At 39.5% G+C, this 21,046-nt stretch overlaps 1 protein-coding gene across 3 annotated transcripts in view; it reads left to right on the top strand.

Annotated features, from left to right (window-relative positions):
- stx8 (syntaxin 8) overlaps positions 1-21,046 on the top strand; it is a 170,831-nt gene that overhangs the window by 107,269 nt on the left and 42,516 nt on the right. For all 3 annotated transcript variants that reach the window (XM_041216803.1, XM_041216802.1, XM_041216804.1), the window contains exon 7: positions 19,598-19,699. In XM_041216803.1, coding sequence (XP_041072737.1) covers positions 19,598-19,699 — 102 coding nt within the window. The remainder of the gene's footprint in view (positions 1-19,597; positions 19,700-21,046) is intronic.

Genomic DNA, 21,046 nt, shown 5'->3' with positions numbered 1-21,046 from the left:
AATATCGCCGTTCCTTCACTGTTGATGTGTCGAAGTCCTGGAACTCCCTCCCTAACAGAGCTGTGGGTGTACCTACATCACATGGACTGCAGCGGTTCAAGAAGGCGGCTCACCACCACCTTCTCAAGGGCAATTAGGGATGGGCAACAAATGCTGGCCCAGCCAATGATGCCCACATCCTGTGAAGGAATAAAAAAACTGATTATGGACATGCAACCATGCCTGTCCCCTGCTTGTTAGCTATTGTCACTAGTTAGGTACCATCTTGTTCTGCAAGAGAGGAAAATGTGTCAGTGAGTGTGGCGCAATGTGTTTGGGTGATTTGGCTGTCATGCTTGAATAGCTGGAGTGTGCGTGAGTTGAGACGTTGGGGTGAGGCTTACAGCGGTGTTATGTGTCTGTGGGTGTGGTGAAACTAAGAATGTTAGGCATGAATGGCAGTTAATAGAGATTGTTGCTGTAGTATATGGGTTAAGATGGGATATGCTAATGTATGATGAAGATGATGATGTATTGACATCAGTCATGTGTTAGACTCTCTCTCTTGGAGTCATGCCTAGGAGCACCTTGCCTGTTCTGAAACCTGTTTAGATGTACTACTAATAAACAAGTGTTAAGCACTTACCAGAGTATGTCTACAGTCTGTTTGCAAACAAAGTCCCACACCTAGAGCTCAAGGTAGAAGGACACACTTAAGAATGGTTGGTAGATGAGTGAAGGGTACAGATGGTAAATGGAGCAGCCTGTGAAGTTAGTGGTTCATTCATAAGAAAATGGCATTTGAGGATGCATTCGCTGACCTTGACCACTCTTGTGAGGTCATCAAATATTTTCCTCCACTGCATCCAGATCTTCAGAGCTTGCATTGACAGCAATAGCTATCTGTTTCTGCTGTTCCTTTGCAAAGTTTGCCTGGAGGACTTTCTGCCCTAGCCCTACCCCCTCACCTGCCCCATGCAGAAAGAACTTCCTTTTGTCCATCTCTTCCATCTAATCTGGCTTCTAATCCTTGTCACAGAGCCTTGGAGCATGCTCTCAGCTCTTTCTATGCATTATATTTGCTCTCCTTGAGGATCACGCATACTTCCAGCGTACAGCCAGAATGCACCTCCTTTAAGAGATTCAGGCTCGCTTTAAGTAATGCAGGTTAACTTTAAGTGGTGCTGGCCTTGAACCAACTTGGGCCCCCTGCTCCAACAGCGTGTTTAGTGGTGGGTTGCACGCTATTGCCATTTAAATAAGCAGGCAGCATGAATCTTCCATGCTGCCTGTATTGGAAGGAACAAACATGGGTTAATCCCGCATTGCAATCACAAGGTCAGTTTTTGGGGGCTATCCAATTTTTCCTTCTAAATTTTCTTTAAATACTTAAGTGGGACTGACTGAAACTAGTTCCTTTAAAAAAAAGTGGTATATTCATACATATACATCAAGCAACCTCATTTCAAATTGAAATTTACTGTTAAATATTCTAAAATTTTAAATAATTAAAACATTTGCAAATACTCCAATTTAGCTTTCAACCCTGAAAATCACAAAAATTCAGCGGATCTATTATAAGTCTTCATTTGATTTGTTTTCCCCCTACTGCGTTCTTCCCCAAAGACATCAGGAATACATCTTAAGCTCAACAGCAATTTTAACTGAGAATGTTAAATGCAGATTTTGCCAAAGGTTAAATCTGTAATGAAAAAAATACTTCAGAACACTGAAACTTGTGGCGGCCTGGACTTTGCCTTGTCATTTTGCTATACTATCGTCTTGAGTTAGTAAAATAGAAGTGAGCCTTTGGCATTGTGGCAGAATTCCCGCCTTGGATTCAGAAAGTGAAAGGTTCAAACCTCGCTCTAACAGTCCTGGCAAATGGGGACTGAAGCTGTGGCTCTGGATTCTGGGTTTGCAGCCTGTGGGATATTTATGTCTGATAAAAGTGGAAGCCCTTCATTGCCTCCTGCCGTATTGGACTTAACTAGCCTAGCAGCTGCAATAAATACACTTACAGCCATGAAAGGGGCATTGATTTTGTTAATCAACCTGTGAATCTTTCACTGCACCACACTATTTTCTCCAGGTCTCCTTGATTTGACTGTTTTTGAAAATCGGACAGCTTTTCTTATGGCATTTTTCCATTGTAAAACATAATATAAAAAGCTTTGGAGTAGAATAAAGTTTAAAATTAATCAGTTCTTCTCCTGCATGTGAATGCAGTTATTGCTGAATGTTTAACTGCTCAGGCGTATCTATATCTGGACAGACCTGAAATCTCAATCATTATAAGCAGATCAGTTCACTCAATCTCTAAAGTTCATTGCCAAAAATACAATTTTTTTTAGGCATAAGAAAAGCGTTTGGTGTGAATGTATGAATATAGGACTACACTTCATCATTTACATGATGCAAAACAAGACAGCATTTAAAGCATTGCCTTTACACTGGGCATTTGTGAACATGTAGCATTGTTGTAAGATTGCTTACAGAGATAAGAGCTTCTTGGACTTCGCTTGCCTAACAGTCAGTCGCCTTGTGCAGGGCTATTGTTCCATGGCTGATAGTGAAGCCCTGGCATCTCCATATGCACCACACCTCTTCCACCCACCATGTGTGCCAAGGCAGCTGTTAAGCTTTTCAATCACATGGGATTTTATGGTTGAACCATTCTTGTACAAAGTTCATCCTGGCCCTTTAGTCCCTAGCCCAGACTGAAATGTGTCCGCTGAGCTCAGGTCGTGCAATTGGGGCCTCCAGCATGTACGGTACTTGTATGCCCATTAAGCTATGGCAGGTGCAGCACAACCTATGGTTATTAGCCATTCTGCCGCTTACAGTGTTTGATTGTCCATCTTGTTTATTTCAAAAGCATCTCCTAATTAAAGGCCAAATGACCTTTGCTTTACATAGAGAGACTGAACATCAACTTATCTGGGAAATAATGTGTTACTGAAAAATATTTTGAGATTTGCAGAAATAACTATCCATGAAATTTAAACTTCCTGTGACTGACATTTGTTCGTATTTTCCTTAACTAAATGGTTATTAGTTGGCCTTAACGGTAAATTGAAAAGGCATGCTTTTGGAGTTCTCAATGCTCTCAGGATTTTCTGTCATTAAATTTAACTTTCTGTATTCCTGAGAGAAACCTTGGGATTTAGAGGTTTCAAGCTATCATTGTTTCCTTGGGATGGGACCAAGTACTCTGCAAAAAGCAACAGTTTCGGATTATTTTAAGGCTTTGCATAGCTCTGGAAAGAAATTCCACATCAGAAGCTGGTAAAAGAATACTTTAAGAGCAGTGGTAGTTACTTAATGCAAAATATTAGCAACTATTGGAAGGCTAGATTTTATAGCTATTAACGTAATTTCTTTGTGGTTAGCACAATTGTTCTATTGTGGTGAAAGTGTGTTTTTAAGATAAAATTGCCACTTCTTCCAGGCTTATGGGTGGTCTGGTTCATTTGTCTGTCCATATAAAAATGATACAAGATGAACAACTGAAGAACTTCAACAGCTTCCCAGCCCAGCACATCGATTTCAAAATCCTTATTCCACTCTTTCCATTGCCGTGTGCCACCTTGGGATTTTCCCTATGGGTTTTTGAACCCTGACATTGAGCTAAGATGTGAGCTGGATGCCCGCACTATATGGGACACAGTCACTTAACTGTGATTTTCCGTGGGGCAGCCAATTAACGACCAGAGGACAGGCTTGCTTGAGGAAAGCGGGCAGGCTGTCGAAGCTGTAAGGCCAGTTGGAGGCCTTGCAGCTTAAAAAGAGCAGCAAGCTGCAATGAAGGTAGGTGAAGGCAAGAGCGTTTCATAATGGAGGCACTTTCTCTCCAACATCATTACATTTAGACTAAAGTTGGCTTTTGTATCTAGGCCACTAGTGTGGGTGGGGCAAGCTCCTCTAGAGGGTGGTCTGCAGCTGCTTCGGCACTCATGCAGGCAGCCAGGGAGGGCCTTAAGGCCAACTGAAGTACAACCCTCAACCCCCACCCCCTCCAACGGTCTGCTGCTGGAAAACCACCTCAGACAGTTAAACTGGCTTCCACCACGTGTAGGAACCTGGAGGTAAACAACCATAATCGGCTACCCTCCTTAAAGTGTAGCCATGTATCTCTCACTTTAAAAACCTTTCCTTCAGCTGGGCCTTATGTAGCTTTTATGAACTACCAGACTCCTCCTCAATATCTGGTCATTGTAATAAATCAGTACATAAATAAAATATTTTATTGGAGGATATTCTTTAAGTAGTTTTCCATCTGGTAGAAATCACTGTAATCTGTTGGATTTTGAATGCAAAGAATTAATTTATCTATGATAAAAGCACAGGTTTTGGTCTTGTGATCAGCAGCAATTCTTTTTTTTAAATCTCATTTTATCACAATACTGTTCCCATACTATGGGGCCAAGCACAAGAGGTACAACTGGGTGCATATTATTTCAAGGTCTCATATATGACCTTGCAGATTCTCAGTGGCAGAGTTCTGGGTTGGTAATGGCTGCTGTACTTTCTCAATGAATGCTTTATTAAAAGATAAAGAAAATGTCTATTTTCCAGAAGTGTGGAGAATGTGTAGAAAAATCTGTGATTTGGCTGCACGAAATGGGTATTAGTTGAAGGAATAATGCATCTAAAATCATTCAGTTGGTCTTTATTTTCTCCCCCATCTGGTGCAAAATGCTGACTTCAATGAAAATGAATATAGGAACAGGAGTAGGCCATTCAGCCCTTTGATGCTCTTCCACCATAGTTGATCCGCAACTTAACTCCATTCACTGCCTTGTCTCCATATCCTTGTATACCCTTGTTTAGGAAAAACCTACTGATCTCAAGATTTAAAATTATTAATTGAGCTGGCATCTACCATCCTTGCGTGTAGAAGTGTTTCCTGACTTTTTGCCTGAAAACCTGGCTCTGATTTTAAGGTTAAGCTTATCCTATACTCCCCCACTAGTTGAAAAACTTTCTCTCCACCTTTTCAATTCTTTTCAAAATCCTAAAAATCACTTTCTATTTTCCAGGGAATACAAGCCTGTTCATTTAGTCTCTCATCACAATCTAACCCAACGTGAATGAATTGAGCTACTTACTTCAGGATGCCTGGAATATATTTCAAATCCAATAGGGGATGTGCCCTTCAGTAAAACTCCAAGTATTCTTCAGCCTTCCTCCTTTAAATCACAAAGATAAGTGCAAATAAGGAGGCCATTTGGCCCATCTAGCTACTGCTTCCATGGAAATTTAGAGTGTCTATCTCAGAGCATCTATCTTTGTTTTTCCTACGTGGAAGAACGTTAAGTGCTTTGTGCAATCAGTCCTGAAGTTCCCCTGATGAGAAGAAAAGTACACATATTACTTAAAATGGAAATGTTAAATGCCCCTAGTAGCCCAGTGTGCTGACTAGCATGGCACTCAGTTAAACAGATCAGGAAGGTCAGAGCTTTACTTATTAGATCTATGCTGGACTTATGTATTCAGAGATTCGTAGAGCTGTTACACCACAGAAGGCCATTCAGCCCATGGAGTCCATGCTGGCTCTCTGTAGAGCAATCCAGTCAGTCCCATTCCCCTGTAGTATTTTAGTGTGTATATATATTATGTATGTATGTATACATGAGCTCCTTTAAAGACTCAATTTCTGAATACAATTCTTGACATGCAAAAGGAATGTTGCAGAGCCACACGGATCCCTGTTCTGCGCTGAATGTTATTCATGGGAGAAGTACAAATGGTTCAGTTGTCCTTAGCAACCCTACACTGCTAAAGAAATAAATCAGCTGGTGATCCCTTACTCAAGGAGTACTTACATGGATCTCCAGTGCATACAGGATCACTCTCAATAAAACCAATAAATTGTGTTTATATAGCAGTTTAACATTTTTTTTAAAAATCACCAGTCTCTTATATAAACATAAGAACATTGAACCAGTAATAGAAAGTTTGGATGGATTTTCCCAGCCCATGGAGGTTGGAGGTGACAGGTGGGGGCCATGAAAACAGGGGATGCCGCCCGATATGGCTCCCCAGTGGATTCCCACCATGGGAAAAGATTCCTGGGGCGGGTTGGGGAGGGGATTGGTTTCCCACACCAAGGAGGCAGGTAACCAATCAAGGTATTTGAGATTCCAATTAGGGATGATTTTGCCACCACGCAGCAACCTCTGCTACATATAGAGGCTGCATCCCTGCACCAGGCTTGGGCGGTGAGTGGGGTGTTGGGTGCTTTAGAGCCAGAGGCTGCGTGTCCCATTGATAAGACCTTGAGCATGAACAGCTGCAATTACAGCCAACCTCGAACCAGAAGAGAGCCTTCTGGTCCTTCCTGATGGACCTATCAGCCTTGATTTTGTTAACCTCTGCATTGCTATGCAGGCCAGCGAAGGCACCTACTTGTTGCTGTGCCTCTAGCATCCCTGAACTGTCTTAGCGGCACGAACCTCTACCAGTGGGGCAGCTGATTGGGCTGGCAGCATCAAGACCTGGCAACGAGCGTGGAGGCTGCCAACTCGAAGGCCACTTCCTGGACTATTGCTGAGCCACTCTCACTGCCAGCAAGTGCGGGCTTGGGACTCTCGTTTGTTCTCTGTTGGAGACCCAAAACCCATTATGCCTGATCAACTACTTGCATTTAATATTTGGCATATACCTTTTTCAAAGAATAAAGATGAATACATATAAATAGACAATGAAAATAGCCTGGTTCCTGGCTTTCAACTGTCAGAGGCCTGTCATTTTTTTTACGAATTAATTTTCTCTACTTCTTTCTTAAATGTGGTAAATTATGCTGTAGTCTGGACCTGCAAGGAGCAGCTATGCACTGCTGCATTTAGATATTAAGGGAAGGGGACATTACAGCCCTTGTCCTGAGTCAATAACCAAATAACCCCACCCAAGGACCACTGAGACCAACTATGACATCCTATTCTCACACCTGACTCATTATAAACCAGGAAATAAACTTTGGATTTTGTTCAACACTGATTTTAAAAATATTACCTCAATGTGATAATTTCCTATTTGTTTTCGGGCAACAGGTATATATTAAATCACAATTAGGGAGATGAGCACTTTTCCATTAACTCTTCAGCTGGAAGCCAGCATTAAGAAATGCAGTATTGACATCAACTCCTGGGAGACCATCGCCCTGGACTGAATCAAGTGGTGGCAGAGTCTGTGGGAAGGATCCCAGCATATTGAGACCCAGTGATGACAAAGAGGAAAAGTGAGAGCAGTGAAAAGAACATGCCATGACCCGAACTAATAATACACGACCAAATATCCCACATGACATCAAATGCCCTATGTGCCATTAATCTGCAGATCCAGAATTGGCCTCATCAGCCATATTTGGACTCATGGAAGACAATCATCTTCGCTAGTGACGGGTCGCCAATACTGTGAAACCTTTGCAGTTTTTGAAATTCATGCATGGCTTCCCTGAAATCTCTCAGTTGTATATCTGCCAAATTTCCATATTAAATGTTCTTTAAAAAAAAAGTGAAACACTTATTACTCATTTTACTTTCTGAACAAATTGTAATTTTGTTTTGGGGGAAGCTGCTATTTAGTGCTCAAAAGATTAAATGCTTCCAGAGTAGCTCTCTCTACAGAAACAATTCTATATGTAGTAAATGCTACTAAAAATAAAGCAGCTGAATTCTGATTTTGGTCATCTGAAAGTTAAAAAGCACTCTTGGGATATTTTCTTTCTGTAATGCAAGCTATGATGGATGTGTCCTATAATTTATGTGACATTTGCTAATGCAATAAATATTTTGAATGCATTCAAGCTCCTACGTTCAACTTTCAACTTGAATATGAAGGAGCATCGGGCCATCTCCACATTTCAGCTGCAGGTTATGTTAGCCTATGCATTCTGGCTGCAATACGGAATGCCAACCGCTCCTATGTTTCAATGTGTCCCAGAAGGGGTATTGAATTTAACAAATTTTTGTTCATTGTAGTTCATCAGCGTTTAAGATTCATCATTGGTGCCAGAAGCTTTTAAGTTTTGTATGCATCATAAATGCTGAATGTTTGTGGCAGTGCAACTAGAGGGAAAATAAATCCATTGAACTACTCTTTCATCCACCATTTAAAAACTGTTTGACCATGTTAGCTTAAGACATGATTCTGTTATTTTAATCTTTCATTTGTTTTGTAACTCTATCTGCTATTCAAAAAGTCCATGTGCTTTCTTTATATGTTCTGCATTTTTACACTTACATTTGGACTCCAGCAAAGTGGTACAGCATGCAATGTTTATAAATGATAAAGATTTAAGTTTTTGGGGACAATACATATGTATGACATATGTGTATCATTCAGTTTGCACGTTCAACATATAAGGAAAAAAAAGCAGTTTTTTAAATAGGTTGATGTGGTGTTAGTGGAATCCTTCACATAACATTGCTGAATATAAGACATAGATAGCTTTGTGCCCACACGTCTTGAGCTGATGCTATCAGTTCTTTTTTTGAGGAAGTGCTGTAGAGAGGCCAAATAAACTGGAAAGGAAGGTGATTCCCTTCTGCATTCAGCCACTACATGGCAGCCGATTTCCAAAGAGAGACGTTCATCTATGTTAAAGGCACTATGTAAATGCAATTATGGTTGATGTTGCCAGATGCTTATCTGTTTGAGCTGTCACACATGGATGTGGTTGAGACCAAAAAGAAATGGAGACATATTTTTAAATTATCTTTCTAAAGTATTCGTTTCCCCTTCTGTTCCCCAGATTTTGGCCTTGTCATGCCATGCAGTGTTCCATTACCTGATTAAAATAATGGACAAATCTGTTCTCCAACCTCTGTGTAACAGAGCTTCATAAGCAAAAGCTTAATAATCAGTCAGTTGGCCATTCAAAGGGAATTTGTACAATTTTTCTGTCTTCCTCATATTCATCTCCAACAAAGCATAAATGACCAAGAACATTTATGTAATTTCTTTAGTTGCAATTTGTAATAAAAGATTTTTCTGTGGTTGATAGTTATGACAGCTGTATAAATTACCTCCGTCTTTTAACCATCCTCAAAGTTTCAGTTGCAATGATGTATGTTATGTATATTTTAAATGTATACAGTGGCTGATGAAAATTGTGGCTCCACTAGAAACAAGCATTATCCATCTAATTCTTTGTAGGTTGTACGTGTGCTGTGTGTGTATGTAGTGTGTGGCCAATTTTTCTGTCAGACCATCACCACATTACAGAAGCATGTCAGGATTGCCCTAACATTTACTTTCGGAAGTTCCTTCATTCTTCATAAAATAGAATGAACTTGAGCATCTGCATTTATGTTTCCTGAAGCTGCCTCCTTTATATTACAGGGCAGTGAATCTCAAAGGAAACTGGTGGGTCCTCATTCTAACGTCTACACAACTGACTACTAAAGTTTTTTTTAGAAGTAAGCTTTTCACAGGGAACAATAAGATAATTTTAGGTTATAACATTACATAATGAAGCATAACAAAAGGGTACATATATACTTTGATGGGAAACCATACACCTTCCTCTGACCTCTTGCAAGTCCTTATTGAATGTTTGTGCATATGGACCATGTGAACTTCTGTGGTGATGGGGCGATCTGTTTCCTGATCTGCATCACTGCTGTTCTTGAACCATCTACTGAGCGGAGCGCATGAGAATTTTTCTCACTCATTCCATAGAAACTGTGATTGGTTGAGTTATACCTGGTTGTCTTCACCCACTGATACTGCGCCTTTGCAAAGTGCAAGTGAAATGCTTTTGTTACATTTTGAACTGTTGGTAAAATTCTTCAATTGAAACTTTACAGATCTTAATGAATTTTTAATGTCATTTTACATTAATTTTTTATCACTACAAAGCAAACCTTTAACAACAAATAAATCTGTATCATATAGTGTAAATGGTAGTGTATGAGAGAGCTGTTAATTTTATGTTGATGGCAATCACATGACCTATTGTGTGGAGGGAAAGCTTCAAACTTTTAAATATATAAACTGTACCTTTTCCATGGGATCCACTCAAGTTTTATAGGATAACAGATTATAATTTTGAAACAGAGTAAAATTTCCATCATTAGTACATCATCATATTTTCTAATGTCAAAAGTAACAAAAACACGATCCAACATTCATCATAAAGGCTGATCCTTTAAAATTAAATACATTTTTAGAAAGTTGTTTTTAATATCTAATTATATTGTAATTAAGTTTCAGTATTTAATTGACCGCTGTTTGTAAGCTCTCTGAGACTAGTTTTCAATTGTATTTAAGTGAAAGAGAAAATACCAAGCAACATTGAAACAGGCAAGAGAGTGGCAGTATGACTCAAACCAGCTTTGATAGAATGGCAGTGTGTGAAATTGAAGAATTGCTTCCTTTGTACATGTTCCTGTTCATTCCCGTCATTACTTGCTTGATTGAGTCCTGTCCATAATTGCTGCGCTGTTTTCATACTGACACGTGCAGGTGCCTGGAGAGCAAGCTATTTTGGTTTTGTTGTGCCAACTGGGCCATATATATTTACTTGTCTTAGTATTGACTTGATTAAATGATTCTTGTGATCCAGCCACTTATCAGTTAATATTGATGAGCCTGTGTATTATATTGCTTGTACTTGCTGCCTTTGCTATTTTCAAGGGTATGAGGAACTGCACTCTTGGAACTCCCTTCCAAACAGTGCTGTGGGTGTACTTCACCACATGGATTGCAAAGGTTCAAGAAGGTGGCTCGCCACCACCTTCTCAAGGGCAGTTAGGAATGGGCAATAAATGTTGGCCTAGCTAGCAATGCCCACATCCCGTGAATGAATAAAAAGAAACTGTACTTTATCCTTGACTGACCTCTCATGTTATACCTCATTCTGCATTTCTTTCCTTATCCTCAACCTATATTAATGTTAATGCAAATGAAAAAATATGCACAAAATAGTGAAGCTGTATAATTAATTTATGCTTTGCTTTCAACACATTACATTAAATCTTTGTTTCTTTCTTTTTGAACTTGATTGCCTTGCAAATTATTTGAGCATAGAAGGCGCTTTTAGAACACGAAGCTTGATTTTGTCATTATCTAGTAGGAAAGTTGTAATGATCCTTGTAGAGACCAATAACCTGAAAGGAAAGGAAACCTCAAACAACCCCAACAAAAAGAACTGATGGACAAGATTTCACCTTTTAAAACTTTTACTTTAATAGTCAAACCAAAAATCAACATAAAATTAAGCATGCATTAACGGACAAATGGTATTTCAATAGAAACTATAAATTTCACTTCAAATAGCTAATACAACAAGGATAATTCTCATGCATTTCTCAGCATAACTCCTAGCCCACATGTGGCACTACATGCAGTCTCAAAGTCTTTCAAGCTCTACTCTGGTACATAGGATCTCTCACATTTTCTACTCATGGGATTTGGCTCTTGAGTTGCTTTCACCGGCAGCTTTATTCCATCTGAGGTCCTGGCTACAATTCACACCAACAAGGTGCACTTCTACAAACCTTCTTTCCCTCAGGTCACACCAGTCCTGATGGTGTAGCTTTCCTGAGTTCCCTTTCAACTGGCTAATCAATAATATCCCGGTTCACAGTCTGTCACCTCTAGTACAAACACTCAGCTCTTTAGCATGCTGAGCTATTCACACCAATTTTAAATTTCCGTCCCTTTCACCTAGCTTGCACATTGCTTCACCAAGAGTTCCAGGAGTTCTGTGTGTTCTTTTCTTACTAATAAACAGGAAACTGACCTCTTTCTTAGAGAACTCTGCTTTTTCTACCAAGCACCAGGAGTTCTGTGTGCCTGTGTTCTGAACACCACAAGCTTAAATCTGAGCCCTCCCCATATTAGCTTCTATTTGCCTTTTTTGGTTACCCAGCTCTCATCTCCTTAGCAACATCAAGTCACCAGGTCACTTTTCAAAAATGACCTCACAGCTAGGAATTCCAATTACAAATTCCTTTCCCAGAATTGGCCTAGTTTAGTTTCACTTTGGGTTGAGGGGATATTTCACAAATACAAGGTTTTTGCAAAATGCAGAGTTCATCACAGGTCACTATATGTTTTATGAAGTTTTGGCTAAATTCAGTTATCTGTATTTTAGAAGCCAATGATTTGTTCTTTTTATAGTGGCTTAAATGACAATAGATTATTGCTATTAATAGTGTTAGGACAGGAATGGTTATCAGCAATAACATGCCAGAGCAAATGCTTGATAAGTAGGCATATAAAGGAACCAAAATGGTTTCTTTTGCAGAGTGTAATCCAAACATTAGTTAGAAAAACTTCTATTTAAACAATATTTAATGATATCAGGTATACATAATATTACTGAACAGTGGAGTACCATTAACCTAAATAAACCATTCAAAGCACTTCACAGAGGCAAAAATAATTAGATAGTGAGTTGTAGTGGGAGAAGGATAGGATAGTAACCAATTAGGTTTTGAGGTAGCTTTTGAATAAGATGGATGGTAGCAAGATGAAGGGGTTTAATTAGTGACCAACACAGGCAGTGGAATGGAGGGGAGAATTGAGGTTAAAGTCAGAAGAGCAGAGATTCACCCAGATTGTCTAGTTTCTGGATTGTCGGAGATTGGACGTACAAGCCAAGATGCGTGTTGGGACTGCTCGGAAGTCCCAACACAAGGACTCCCTGAGAATTGCCCAGAAAGATTGAACTTACGATGGGCAATTCCCTTGATCCCCAGGACACTCTGACTCCGTCTCCGAGTTAGAGGCGGAGACTTCAGACAGTTACGACTTACTTATCTGGATAGTTACCCAGGAAATGTTAGGCAGAAAACTCTAACTCTGGGGTAACTATGCGACTGACACCCCAATCACTCACACTGACCACCTCCCCCAACCACTCTCTTGTTACTCCCGACTACCCCTCTGACACTCCAACTACCCCTCGGCCTACCACCCCTCCCAACCCAACATGACTAGATCCGATCACCTCCACTGACCTGACTTGACTAGACCTCACCACCCGACCACTCTTTGTCCCTGACCTGACCTGACTAGCCCCCCACTGCCTGACCACCCTCTCCCTGACCCGACTTGACTAGCCCCCCACCCCTGACCTGACGACTAGACCCTACCACTTGACCAGCCCTACCCTTGACCCGACTACCCCTTGACCCACACACCCATCTTCCCAGTCACCCACCTGCCACCCTACCCACTTGCCATCCAACCACCAATCACCCATGACCTCACCCCTGCCACTGAGTGCACCTGTCACCCCATGCTCCTGGCACCCAACGCACCTGCTGCCACCTACTACTTCAACTACCTGCCAACCTACCCACCTGCTGCCCTATACTCTTGACCCACCTGCCACACTACCTACCCATTTACTCACCCACTCACTCACATTCACTCATAGACTCATTCACTAACACACTGAAAAGCTTTGGGACTTTAAAACACTTATCAGAATACAGCAGCTGGTGCTAAAAAAAAGTGGGTGTGTCTTCTGCACTGATTATTTTTGCTGCTCTCTTTGTGGATTCCTGTGCTAAGGGAGTTCTTCTGCATCGTGGATTGGAAGTTTCACCAGAAAAATCGTGTCCAGGTAAGTGGGTAGTTTTCTGTATGATCAGCGTCAGACAAAGTGGTTCCAACCCCACTTGGAAGCTTTGGGCAATCGTGTCCTGATATGTGGGGCTGAAAGGTTGCAGAAGTAGAGAGAGGGCGCATGGAGGAACAAGCAGATGAAGCCGCAGATTTTAAAGTTGATGCGTTGAAGAAAGATGATCAATGAGGCAAAACAAGGATAGGATTGATCGAGGACCAGGATTTAGTGAGGGATAGGAATGTGGGTTGCAGAATTTTGAATTACAATGTACGAAGAACTCGGTGACAAGCGAGGGCAGCTTTAGAGTAATCAAGACTGGATAAAGTTTTAGTGTCAGTGAAGTGATTTAAGGCAAGGGGGAACAATGCTGCAGAGATGAAAATAAATGGCCTTTGTCGTGGTTAGGGTGCAGAATTTAAATCTGAGGTCAAGGTACACAAGGATAATGGAGCTCTGCACAGTCAGATTTAGTCTGACCATGGGCAGCCAGGGGGATGGATAGAGTCCGGGCCCAAGCTATGAAATTTTGCAAGAGTCAGGCTTTTGCCTTGCTGGTCTTGGCCAAACAGTCAGACCGTTGACTTACATTCGTTTAGGCCTGTAAATAAACAATAAAAGTTAGAGAAACAGTGAAGTCAGAGGCCATGTGCTGAAAAATCTTGAAAGTTTCAAACAGGAAAACCTCAATTTTGCTGTAAATTGAGCACTTATTCCTCCATTTAATGTTATATCTGTCACCTCAATGGACACAACACGCCAGTATTAAATTATAAAAAGGTAGTAAACCAAGGTTAAGAGGTCACATATGGAATAAGACATGATTTTAGTTCAATAGTAGTTGCAAATGTATTCTCATATTGGAGAAGTATTTTCCCAATATAACTTCATATATCTTTTGGTTATACTTTTGTTGTGATCCAATTTTTTTGAAAATTGTTTGTATAGTGACAGGATGTTCCAGAAAAGCTTTTCTATGATGTTCCACGAACTCAGCAACCCATTGTTCTGTGTGTCACTGTTGAGGTAGCTCAGGGAGGAAAAGCTTTGTGCAAGAACACCGAGCTGGAGTCACTCAAGGGAACCATCGGCATGTCTGTCAGGTCATTTAAATGAGTCTTTATGTTGCCGCCCAGAATTGCTTCTAATGGACTGGTCCATTATATTTTTTTAAAAACCCACAAATTACAGATGTGATTGCTACCTCGTTACATTTTTATTTAAATTCGGTGAAAGAAAAGGAATAGAAGGGAATGCCAAAAGCAATATTTTGATTAAGCATCATATGAGCATTTTAATAGATTGCTCATCATGATATTTAACCCAGGGGGTTAATTTATATATTTCTGTGTGTTCAAAAGGGGACAAATGACAAAACACGAGAAGCTGCAGTGACAGCAAACTATTTTAGAGGAATTCCAAGCACCATTTTAAGAACTGGAAAGAGAAAAGTGTGAAGCGTCACAGCTAACTGTTCCTTAGCCAGAAATAATCCTGCAATGGCTTTGTGCCTAGTTGTACATCATGGGAACAATAGGGAAGGAAGTCCCCACCCTGGAGTTAAGAAAGCACAGTTAGTACAGCCCTGACAGGTTTCGTCCCTTGAGGGAGATGCGCACCTGAGCTTGACAGGAGCAGTTATCTAAAGACATGATATGTGGCACATATAAAAAATTAAATGATACCAATCCCTTTCCTGCTTTACAAATCATAGTTTCCTGTTGAAAATGAGCATTGATTACATACATTAAATGAATTGTTTTTCAAACCCTAGCTGAGTAACATTCACTTGAGAACTGCTCAATCAGTTGCAAATGCATATGCAGTCACTGTGATGACAATGAGTAGATTTCTGAGTTTATAGTTGGGTAAATTATGCAACCGCAACATGGACATTTTTACTTCAAGTCACGCATTTTGAAGAAATACAATTTGCTTAATCTGCATTATGTTTCATTGAGAAAACAAGGCGATTTTAACTTGACGAGAGGGCAGTGATTGAAAAGCAGCATTTGTAAGGCAGTGGTTAACTTCTGCGCATTTTCATAACATTTTTAGAAGGTCTGGATGCTGCTGGCAAATTAAATAAGCTGTTTTCAAATGAAATAAGCTGTTTTCCAAGCATGCTTATCATTCTTTGTCCTTGACAACGAAGAGAAACTGAATTTTGATGGGAGCATTTAGCACTTTTTTTTTCTGATGCAAACAGACGATGACGAGTCCTTCTACTAGCCAGGGCATTGTGTGATTTCTGTGCGTCCAAGCACATAAGAGTGATGGGGCCTCACAAGTTGTCAGCTCCTTGTCATTAGACCTCCAGTGCAATCAAAAGCTGAGTTAATACTCCGGAGGGGTGGGGGATAGTGGTTATAGATTTCGTTGAATTTTTCTCTTGGACAGTTTTCAAATAGAAAATTGTAATAGTTTGTGTAATTCCTATGGACAGGAAAAACTCTTGGAAGAAAGGGAAACACAGCAAGTAAGTTTACAGAGTGTAACCAACATGTTATAAAAGCTAATGATTCTTTAGTTGTTAAATATCTGGATTTTGATCAGCAACCTCATTGAAAATTGCAGGTCACCTAGGTGTTTGTCCTTGAGCAAGAGAAGAAAGCATAGCTTCATACACTTGTTTATTGATGCAAAAGGTTGGAAGAGTTTACTAATCCTGCACTTACATTTTGTTTTAGTCATGCTACATATGTCGCAGTCTCTCAGATTGTTTTTTTCAATGGCTGTACTGCTTTGTAAAACATTTGGGCAAACTGCTAAAAACCTCAATTCTTGCAGTTCATTAAACTGGAGTTTTTCCAGAATCATAGGAAAGTACAGATTTTATGAGATCTGAACCTATATCCAGTCAACTGAAGGAACGTTATTAAACCCTGTATTCCTTTTGTCCATTTACTATGTTTTTGGAGCAATAGTCAATTGCTCAATGTAAAATTTAGGGTCACTTAAGGATCTGTTTTAAGAAATTTAGGCTGCTGTAGGAGTCTGAAATAGAACATAATATAAGAACATAAGAAATAGGAGCAGGTGTAGGCCATGCAGGCCCTCAAGCCTGCTCTGCAATTCAATAAGATCTTGGCTGCTTTGATCTTGGCCTCAAATACATTTTCCTGCCTGTCCCCATAACCCTTGCCTCCCCAAAGTCCAAGAATCTCTTTATCTCAGCCTTGAATATATTGAATGACTCAGCCTCGACAGCTCTCTGGAGTAGAAAATTTCAAAGGTTCACAGCTTTCCACAAGAAGATATTCCCCTTCATCTCTGTCTTAAATGGACGACCTCTAATTCTGACACTATGCCCCCTAGTTCTGGATCTCTCTCACAAAAGGAAACATTTCTCAACATCTACTCTGTCAAGCCCCCTCAGAATCTTATATGTTTCAATAAAATCATTTCTCATTCTTCTGAACTCCAATGAGTATATGACCAATCTGCTCAATCTTTTTTCATAAGATAAACCCTTTATCCTAGGAATCGACCCAGTGAGTCTTCTCTGAACTTCCTCCAGTGCAAGTTCATCTTTCCTTAAATAAAAAAGTTTGAGGTACAAATTTACCAGCAGGACATTTGCTTGCATGGCTGTTTCTCTTGGAGAGAGCTATGCAGCATGTTGCATCCAGCATGTGCAGAACTCTGTTCTTAGTGTTAAGTTTTTTTAAGAAAGATAATGTTCTGAGACCAAGTGTGAGTCACTTGTTTTCTCAAGATGTTAAAAAAGGACTTGAATTTAGAAAAAGCTTAAGACATCCAATATTAACTCTAGTTTAACGCTGCATTAGATTTATACTCTACATCATGTTGAGCTCAAATCCCATGACAAGGCCACCCATCGAGATGTCTCACCATTGCAAAGCAATACCAATGTGTTGGTATAATTATATTATAGGGTCAATGCAAGTGCATTTGAGAAACAATTCAAATCAGCATCATTTTTTTTCAGTTCTTGGCTTATTTATTGCATTGAAGATGTGGGATTAATGATTTTTTGGAGTAAGAATTAAAGGAGAAAAACACATGCATCTAAACCTATTGTGTATTTTTAAGACCTTGCAGTAACAGAATTTAAATATACGCGCAGCAGTGCGTGGATCACTGCAAAGGAACCAAGATAGATCTGAGGAAGATTTTGCCAGTACATGTTTAGTAATTGTGAAAAGATTTTTCAGGACCACACCACAACTCGGTTAAGATTTCCGACTACATCATTCTGCAGTGTCCTCCTCCACAGGACTGAAGAATGACTTTCATTTGTGTACAGTGATATGGTATGATAGGAAATGGGTTAGTTTTCCCTGGAACTACTTATACAAATGCTTCCTAGAAAACAAACTGTTTTGGAAGCTGTATGCTATTTATTTTCACTATTTGCATGATAAGCACCTACAATTCTACCTCCCATGCAGTCACAGGTGAAGCTACTGCTGAATATGTGCAATTTAAAAGGGTTGAATGTCTGAGGGTTGTTATTTTTTGTCTTGGTAGTAACATAAGTATCAAAAGTCTTGCTAATGTAGCAGTAGTCAGCAAGAAATAACTTCTTTCACTGAAAGATTACTAGAAATGTAATACCAGAAACAAATGACCTACAATTCTCTATCTGTTACAAATGAAACATCCTTGGTGAGTGAAGAAATCTTTGCTGAATCATCACTATGTTTGAGCAACGATTTAACAGCTTTAGAATCCTAGTATCATAAACTTTCCTTCCTAACGTTCATGTGCACAAGAAGAATGTAGTTACTTTTTTTGTTCACGATTTTGTTTTTAGTATTGTTTTACTAACAATTACATTATTGGGTAAAATGTGACGCCTCAGCTTACGTGAAAGATTTCTACAGCCATCAATTTAAAACAAATGTCTAACCCTAGAAATTAGTCCACATTGCATTGTGGAATTGCCTTGTCAGTCTGCTGCCTGGGGGTAAAATATCTATAAATGACTTTTAAAAAGCATGCAGCAAAAACAGCTGGTTAGTCTGTAAATTTGGCTCACTGGTTGTTTGCAGGTAGGTTTAGTTCATCCAGGATGATTTGTGTTCAAATATTTTCATGACCTTCCTGAATCATTTGAAAGATGTTGACACCCGCTGTCTGTCTTCAAATACCTAGTGAAGCAAGCATCCAACAGATACTGATTTCAGAGTAAATAGTGCAAACGAGGAATGTAGAGCAAGTTATTTCAGGTGACAGTCATTGTAAAGAATTTTACTTTGACATTTGTGGACAAATTCTTAAAATTGTTTGTCAAATGGTGAATGGACTGCACATTCACATATACAATGCTTATTATTCTGGACAAGATCTTCTCATTGTGAACTGTTGCCTCCATGATCATACTGAATTTAGGAAAAGAAGCACTCTTTGTTTAAATATTGCCAGATGCCTTCCATTTTAATGGGAATAATGTGCACAACTGCATTGTTAATGCAGATTTCAATTGAACATTGCATTATAAATATCAGAGATGTTCTTTTAATAATTTTGGTATTAATGTTAATACATAGGTAAACAAGACTATTCAAATTTAGCACAACTCTTTAGAGGCTGCTCTCTTTCAGTGTGCAGCTGTTCTCTGATGATTGTAGACTCTACTTACAGTGAGAATAAAATTGTAGGTGCTTATTCCTTGTAAGATTAAAGCTAATCATCTTAGCTGGTGTCTTTGGAGGTAAACGCTTGTGCTGATATCTCTGTAATTGGTCTAAATAATACGAACTAGATGAATGCTGATCGTAAAGCAAACTGAGCAATACATCAGAAGACACTGATCATTTCCAGAATATATGCAGAAAGTGTAATTGGAGAATATTATTGAAACCCCATGTCCCTCTTGGTATTTCTCCAGTGGTGTGAGGATATTTTAGCTGTGTGCTGCTATTCTATTTCCCTCAAAAACACTGATGTGACTGTATTGCATTTCACTGTTCTTACCATAATCATATTTCACTTCTAATCGATCTGGAACTCTGAACAGCAAATGGAAAACTTAATACATTTTTGCTCTTTTCCTTTTCATTGCAGAAATCATTGACGACTTGACACATTTAGTGGATAAAACTGATTCCAGGATTCAGAATGAAACAAGACGAGTCAAATTGGTTGATAAGAAGTCAGCTTCATGTGGTATGTGAGTCTATTTAATATAGTCCCCGCAATCCACCAGGTGGCATTACAATGTCATTGTTTTTACTCGTTTCCCCTTGAACATGGCCTACTTAACCCTTTTCCCGCTTGTCCATCAGAAGAAGTATTTAGGAGGTGGTTGGTGTTTGTGAATGTACTGTTGTTCAGAGCCTTTTGTATGGGAAAACAAAAAGCCAAGGTTTTATGATGTTATTTGCATATGCAGCTGTTCAAACACTAAGTGAGGATTCATTGATAGTAATTCTCACCTCTTTGCCCTCTGCAAGAGCACTCGGCAGCTGTTGCCAGTAAGCAACCAAATGATCTGCACCCTGGCAGTGTAACATCCCAAGAGCACAAGGCTTCTGTCAGTTGTCCATCATTTAAGGGTGATGTAATTAGATGTTTTCCCGACTTCCTTTTGCATTGCAAAATTTAAAAGGGAAACTCCCATTCCCCCTCAAAGTGTCTTGCATTTAGATTTGCAGAAAACATAGTACTTCAGTTGCAGTTTAGCTATTGCTCAGTCTTTGAAATGATCTAGAAAATCGTGTCCCTTTTCTGGACATCGTTAAGAGTTAATGAATTGATGTAGTCTATTTCACCATGTTTCCATGTTACCACTTTCACCTTTATTCATTAGCAACTTGTAATTATGCTCTTTTGCATTTAAAGGGCTTTTTTGTTTGATAATTAGCAATTTTCACAACAAACATGTCCTTTCTGCTGCAAAAATGCAGATTGCTATTGCTATTCTCTTTGAATTTGCATTATTGAGACTTGCAATTCAGCATGTCGTGACTGAAAAGTAAAAGCTTATTGTTCTCTCTGCATCACAACACTGTGTATGGGGTTGATAGTACAGTCTCTCTTTTGTAGAATGTACCCCTATTTCAGGAGAAAACATTAACCTAAAGCATTGTTTTGACAACACTACTATAAAACCAAATGAAAAATAGAGCAGCATTATACGTGAAAAATATTACTTCAAGATTGGTTTATTTGCTTATCAAACCTGCTGTCGAATTGCCTAGGAAATGCTAGCATTTTTTCCACAAGGGAGCCTAGTAACCAGCAAGCAATGAACAGCAGTCAGGTTTGATGAAATAACAAAATGAAGGTCAGCTAATATTGCACTAATTCTGCTTCCTGGTGGCCATGACAGCCTGCGAGGTTTATTTGAAGATCCCAGACTCTGAGTCAGTGTGCGCTTTGTTACCGTAAAACTGTTTTAGGCTGTGCCAACAGTTTAGGATATTAATGAATCCTTTAGAGAAGTGAATGGAGAATTCCTTCCCCCCTCTTTTTTTTCCTCTTCTCTTTGTTTGACACACACATCTTTGTCTG

This window comes from Carcharodon carcharias, chromosome 22 (genome assembly GCF_017639515.1).
Source record: "Carcharodon carcharias isolate sCarCar2 chromosome 22, sCarCar2.pri, whole genome shotgun sequence".
NCBI lineage: Eukaryota > Metazoa > Chordata > Chondrichthyes > Lamniformes > Lamnidae > Carcharodon > Carcharodon carcharias.
This window is presented reverse-complemented; position numbering and strand designations above follow the sequence as displayed.